A 6730-nucleotide genomic window follows, 5' to 3' on the forward strand; every position below is an offset into this window, starting at 1 on the left:
CTATATCTCTTATAAGAATTCTTCCAAGAGAATTCTAAGCGTGTCTCGCCCGCAGGTTCCTTCACATCTCTAAACAACACCCTGAACCCGTTCGCGTCGCCGACTACAGCGGCAGCGCCGCCAGATGCGTGGCCGTACTCTCCCGCATACGACTTGGCGCCGCACCTGAACCTGCTGAGCCCATCCAACTCGCCGTACTCGACGTCCACGTTCGGCGGCGGGCCCGGAGGCGGCGGCAACGGTGGCGCTTACTCCTACGCCAGTATGCTGCCGCAGCACGACGCGGCGGCGGCCGCGCTGTTCTCCGCCCCAGCAGCGGCCGGGGCGAACGCGATGCGCGTTCACCAGGACTACATGAGCCCGGCCGGCGGCGGCGGTGGCAGCCCGCCACCGCCGCCGGGTCCAGGGCCGCTCACCCGCGCCGACTACCAGACGATGGTGACGACGCACTCGCCGCCGGGACACCATCTCGGCAACTCGGGCATGTCCGAGGACGAGCACGGCGGCGGATGCCTCGCCGACAAATACGCACACGAACAGGCCGACTACGGCCAACAACAGCAGCCTCAGCAGCCGGCGGATCAAAAGCCGGACTACGGCATGCACTCGCCGCAGGCGCGCCAAGCGATGAAGGAGCACCAGGTGATGGTGAAGAGCGAGCCGAACAGTCAGCAGAGCTACGTGCAGCTGCCTCCTTTTCTGAACTGACTCGCGGCCTCTTACGCTCTAGATCACTTCTAAGCGATCACACCGCACCCAGGCGCGATCCGCCTTCGTCGGTGTCTCACGAGCGCGACGAGTATTAGAGTCCATGGTACGCGGGCTCCAAAATTGATATCTTATTTTCGTCCTATTATAACGAAGATGCGCAACTGGCTCTCCTCGGAAGTCAGTCGCAGTTGCTTCTTATGACGACGCGCAGGTAACTTCTTCAGCGAGCCGCCGGAGATCACGTTGATGTCTAGCTGTAGCTGTTCAAATCGAAGACATCGGCGAGTCGACTCAGCCGACGGTGCGTCGACGCGATACCGCTGGAAAAGCACATGTAATGAGTAATGGGAAATAAATCAATTCGAGCTTGAACGTCCGCGAGAATCTATGATCGTCCTCGCAAACGATCGCGAAGAGTCGCGCGAGAAGTTTTATCTTTGGCCAAAGCTAGCGTGGTATTTTATGTATAAGGACACATCACAGAGACAGAAGAATATAAAATATCGTTTTATTTAAAGGAAGGGAGTCGAAGAAGTTGTATCTTTACTGCTGTTACTTCTTATCCCGAAACGTGCGATTGAAACTAGGATTACGTGACCATGTCCGCAGCAATTTTTCGTGATTACGGACCGTTCCATTTGCTTCTGGAAAAAGCTTCCTCGAGCCGAAGCGCTCAGAAGACACGAGCGCGCCGAGTCACGCGATGCGAGTCACGAGGAAAATGAAGCCAAAGTTGTCGCTCTTCGCGTGTTCGGCTCAACACAACGAAGCCGGGGCTCGGTTCGCTCGTATCTTCAACGTCACAGTAGCGAAGAGCGATGATGTCCTTAAGTTAACTCAGCTATTGACGGAACGTCGCAAGTCCGAAAAAAGGAAAATGCGTCATTGCAGATTCGTAATAATTCGATTCGACAATGTTTACGTGCCTTTGAAGAATAATTAACGCCTCACGCAGTGCCTTTATATAAGAAATGTGAATTTTAATCAGAATAATCTCTCTCTTTCTTGCCTTGTATCGCGATATATTCGATTTCTATATGGGAATAATTTGTAATAAATGAATGAGTGATGAAACCAACTCTTGTGTGGCAAGCGTTCTTTACTTTCACGAGCAAATAGATCGATCAGCTATAACCAATTCCCCATGATACTAACCAGGACGATCGACAGGATCGGTTAGGATATGTCGTTACACTGGGATATTTGTTGTATTGTTCTTACGAGCGTCGATAGAATGTTTCTGTAAATTAAAATATACAAACTTTTTGCTTTGTATTTTTTTTTCTTTACAAAACGCAATTTCGGCGTTATTGGCGCTTTGTCTACTTATTCACAAGATCTATGTACATTATGTATCTCACTATATCGTCATTGCGAACGTTTCATTTTTGTCAAATTAGGATTGATTTTGTCGCTATTTCTGGCACTTGAAACGTCAACATCCGCGTCATTGTCAGTCTTGTTCATAACACTTTGTTTACCCGAAAGGGTCTGTTTCCCCACGTTATGTCCTTTGCTCCAGATGCCGTCGCCCGTAAAATGAGTGTCTTTCTCCAGCATGTACAAGCAGAGCGCTAGATATTGACTGTTAGTGAAGGAATATTCTGTACTCTGAGAATATTTCTGTCTCAGCTCGGTCAACATTTCCTCAACTGCAGATCTAGAAACAACAGCAGATCAATTATTTATCATATATAATTATTTATATTCTACATATCTTATATCTCTGATCAATTATTTATCATATATAATTATTTATATTCTACAGAATAATTTTATTCTTTATCCAATTTCTGTAAAATCGTTACCGTGAATAGAGTATGATGTGTATATTTTGGTATATCTCATCGATCGTGAAGTTCTCTATCAGGTAGTCCAACATCTTCTTGATGTCGTTGAAATTGGCCGTCTTCCAGTGCGGATGTTTCATCAATTTTTTAATCAGGCCAACGTTTGTTAATTGAATTTTCAGTTTAGTATTGAGCAGGTACTGTAGAGGTTTCGACGACATAAGTGTACTAGTGCCGTAATGGACAAATCTTGAATACAAAAAGTGAATTAGACTGGTAGAAAAATGTACTAAAAATATACGGTAAAAACATACTGCATTAAAGTACATACTAAAGCAAACACTAAAGAATATACTATATGAATTGATTTGAGAAATAAAGAAAACAAGAATATCACTTATGTGGCTCTAACTCTTAAACTTTTTTTTACTTGAAGAGTTTATTCACTTAAACCAAAATGCTTAAAGTTGCACAAAAATTTAATATAATATTTATGTAAAATATATTCGTGTAACTAAAGTTTCATGCTGTTCATGACAAATTTAATACTAAACGCAATTTTGCACATATAACTTTATGGTAGAAGTAACATAGAGATGATTATTATTTTAGTGCAACTTTATAAAAATGATACTATACAAATAAAAAACTTATCGTTATAAATATTACATATTAAGAAACGCGAAGAAAGAATAGTATTCGTTATAGCGTTTTCGTGTAATGGCCGATTGTAGACTGGAAAACTGCTGTTTTATGCTTTAAGTAGCATTGTAATGAGTAAAACGTAGCAAAATAAAATATAAAATTAATTTTATATTAACATTTATTATTTTGATAATAAAATAAATATATAAAAACGTAAGTTTGTTCGGTAAATAGCGAATTTATGTGTAGCTCCTTTGATACTCCATTGAAAATACGCCTTATAGGCGCTCTGAATATATATCTGGTGAATATATTTCTGGCTAATAAACTCCTCAAAAAATATATTAACACATTGAGCATCGCGTCACGCATATCTGGGCGATCTCAAAAGCCCCGTCACACTTTATGAAGGATCAGAAATAATCTTACTAAGCATTTAAAAGTAAAGGAGAAAACAAACTATCATTAATGTAACACACCGAAAATGTAAACCTGATAGAACTTGTGTGTGAACTTAGCTTGGCGAGATTGACATGTTGAAGATATATTATACAAATTATGAATGATGAAGAGAAAGGTTTTTTTCGTGAAGTTTTCATGAAGAAAACAAAGTTCCTCTGTTACCTACCGATCTAATTGGTTTTCTTGCATCAGAACCGTCTGAGTGTGGGCCCATTTGATGCGATTCATATAATGAAGATATTTCACACGATCCATGACCATGTTTTTGTGGAAAACTATTTGCAAAATTCGCGGATATTTATACCACAGGTGTAAGTCCGGATGCTTCATTATCATTCGTATTCGTTTGACAAAGACCTCGTTGCTCAAAGTGAAGATTTTCATGGACCTATGCGCGTACTTGTCCGGTATGTTGTAGCGTTTAAACGACTCTGTTAATTGCTTCATGTTATTCGCATCCTCAAACAACAAGTAGGGGTGTTCCCTTAAAACCTTCTCGATTGATAATCCAACAAGCCCTGTATCTTTAAAGATATTCAGCAACAACCTCACGTTCTCAGCAGGAGCAAGGATAATTTTGGGATTGCTTGTTATCTATGAAAAATAAAGATAATTACATTATATATAATCATATTATAACTATCAATACATGGTAGTTTATTGGGGAGTCTTTTTCTGCTTGTAATTTGGAAAATTCAATAAAAGATACCTTGTGTATTGATCTAACTTTTAGGTATTGGCATAATAGTTAATAAATAACAATATATTATTAAAAAATTATATTATACAGTAATATAATTATTTAATATCATTTTTAATGTTACTATATATTATGTAATATATTATTTAATTCTAATATTATTATTTTAAAAATAATTGCTATAATTTCTTAATAAAATACTTATTAATATCTAATAGTTATTTATATATTTATTAATATCTTCATTTTTCTCTAATATCATTTTATCTTAAAAACTGTGAATATATAGAATATTTGACTTCTTTACCAGCTTTCTAGTACCAGCTGTACTCACATACTTATCATCATAGTCCAAATCAAGTCTGAGCACTTTCAATGTCTCTGCGATCATACTTATGCTTTTGTGTTTGATATCATTCTTCAACAGTACTGTGTCGTCCAAATTAGGCAAGTTAAATATCTGAGTTTTGCAGGATAATAAGCATTTGTTGTAGTAATCTCTGGTCTTCATTCGATTGTTTGACAAGTCCAACTCGTACATATTAGTTGGAGACCCACAGAGTCTGCTAGATATATTCTTCCTTATATCTTGGTCGAGAGGGATATTAGTCAGCTTTTTAAATTTAAGTACAGACTTGTTTAGATAACTCAATAATCTGTAATTTAGACAGTTATTGAGAGTTTCTCATATCTTCTCAAAGAGAATGTGTTTAATGCTCCAATATTTACTTACTTGTTTATTTGAGTTACACTCACTTCCTGTACTCCTATGTCTTTTAGTACATTGATTCTATGTTCCAGTGTGTAAGGAAGCAATCCTAGACAATATTGGAAGTGTTCAAGTGGTCTAACTTCAACCTTGTGTTTCTAGAGCAGAAACAAGCGTGATTTTTGTAAATTTCTTCTTGTTTCCTAAATTATATCAGTAAAATTGCGAAGAAAATGAGTTAGATTCATTATTATATGAGCGGGCGATGTCGGTACGGTATTTATTGTGAATAAATTACTTATACGTACTCTGCATACCAGACAGTTGTTCACAAATCGATGTACAGCATAGGACGTCGTTTTATTCATACTGACAATTTGTTTAGCCTCGTCGGAATTCAAGCCTAGATTTGTTATTAATGTTTTTTGAAATAAATCCTCCTTCTGCGTCGCTCTTCTAAACATTCTTATTTTAATGCGACTCATTCTATCGAATTTATCGTACGTGATCTGTTATAAATCATAACCATATAACAACACAGCTGTTATAAATCATAAACATATAGCAAACTATGTACATTTGTTTATACAATTTACCCCGACTCTCTATTCGAATTATACGAATTTATATTCATACATATAACGTAACACATGGTTAACTCTATGGTCTGTTCTTTTCAGCTGCACTGCTGAACTGGTGCAATAAGTAGGTTTGTTCTTTCGACCTGACCTAGGGCTGCACTGGAACTGTACTAGTTGAAGAAAGTTCAAGATAGTGCAGACCAGTGCAAAGATACATATAGGTCTGAAAAGAACGGGTAAGAGCAAGTTAGAGCAGTGTAAGATGGCGGACAACATGGCTGGATTAAATAACATAGATCAATTTATAGTCATGTTTTCGCACTTATAGCATTTTATGTTTTGTTGAACAATCCTATTTCTTTTAAAAACTGTTTTGTGTTGGATACCCATACAACAAATCCCTCCGAAAAAACGTCCAAGAGCCTTCCCAGGATGTCTTTCGGATATTTTGTGCTGTTTGGATAACATTCTAAATACTTCTTTTATGTCATTCTACATTATATATTTATTATATATTTATCTACATTATATATTTATTATATATTTAAGTATTTATTTACTGTTTATAGATTCCGTCGTCGGATTATTTCTTCTACGTAATGTCAACTAGGTATATCGATTTTACAGGTTATAGATACAAATTTAAATTTTTTCGGTTAGCTGCCCTGCACTGCTTGCTCTACCTCCAGACCTAGGGCAGTCAGTTCACTGAACTCGCTGCACTAGTTCAGCCTGCACTGTTCGAAAGAACACATTTTCTTGCACTGTTCTGATCGAAAGAACGCATTAGTGCAAACTTCGTGAACTAGTGCAGCCAGTTCAGGTCGAAAGAACAAACCTCTAGTGTGTTCGTCAGTAATGGCGTTGGGGCATGAGTCATGGATGCGACTCTAGCCAAATATTGAAGGAAGGAAGGAAGGAATAGCGTGTTCGACTGGCCTTGGGTTAATCGCTCCGAAAGCGATTAATGACGTCATAAGTCTCTACTAGCCAATCATAAAGCTTATAAGTACTTGTTCGACCAATAAACGTAGGCTGAATAACTCAGAGTGGGTTAACCCATTGTTGTGTGTCCATTCTATGCCCATTTTCTGGCGATTCGTGTCCGTGCTAAGCGCATAATTGCGTGATT

The 6730-nt window shown here is 38.6% G+C and overlaps 2 protein-coding genes across 5 annotated transcripts in view; one reads left to right on the forward strand and one right to left on the reverse strand.

Annotated features, from left to right (window-relative positions):
• Positions 1-1789, forward strand: part of LOC116851010 (homeobox protein ARX-like) — a 6855-nt gene extending 5066 nt beyond the window's left edge. Inside the window, exon 4 of the mRNA XM_032829982.1 lies at positions 56-1789. Within this exon, the coding sequence (XP_032685873.1) occupies positions 56-708 (653 nt within the window). The 3' untranslated portion in view covers positions 709-1789. The remainder of the gene's footprint in view (positions 1-55) is intronic.
• A 160-nt stretch (positions 1790-1949) lies between these two features.
• Positions 1950-5776, reverse strand: LOC116851009 (transcription termination factor 5, mitochondrial). 4 transcript variants are annotated; one of them, XM_032829979.1, is made up of 7 exons: positions 5614-5776; positions 5326-5526; positions 5042-5175; positions 4616-4964; positions 3775-4202; positions 2520-2750; positions 1950-2371 (listed from the first exon to the last, which is right to left on the reverse strand). In XM_032829979.1, exons 2-7 carry the CDS (start codon positions 5500-5502, stop codon positions 2080-2082), a joined length of 1611 nt encoding a protein of 536 aa, XP_032685870.1. In that variant the 5' UTR covers positions 5503-5526; positions 5614-5776; the 3' UTR covers positions 1950-2079. The 4 variants fall into 4 exon arrangements, with proteins under 4 accessions (XP_032685870.1, XP_032685869.1, XP_032685868.1 ...); XM_032829978.1 differs by having other exon boundaries at positions 5595-5775; XM_032829977.1 differs by having other exon boundaries at positions 5326-5775.
• Positions 5777-6730: the final 954 nt, after the last annotated feature.

This window comes from Odontomachus brunneus, unplaced genomic scaffold, assembly GCF_010583005.1.
Source record: "Odontomachus brunneus isolate Ranch 3 - 2012 unplaced genomic scaffold, Obru_v1 Obru_scaffold_164, whole genome shotgun sequence".
Classification (NCBI taxonomy): Eukaryota; Metazoa; Arthropoda; class Insecta; order Hymenoptera; family Formicidae; genus Odontomachus; species Odontomachus brunneus.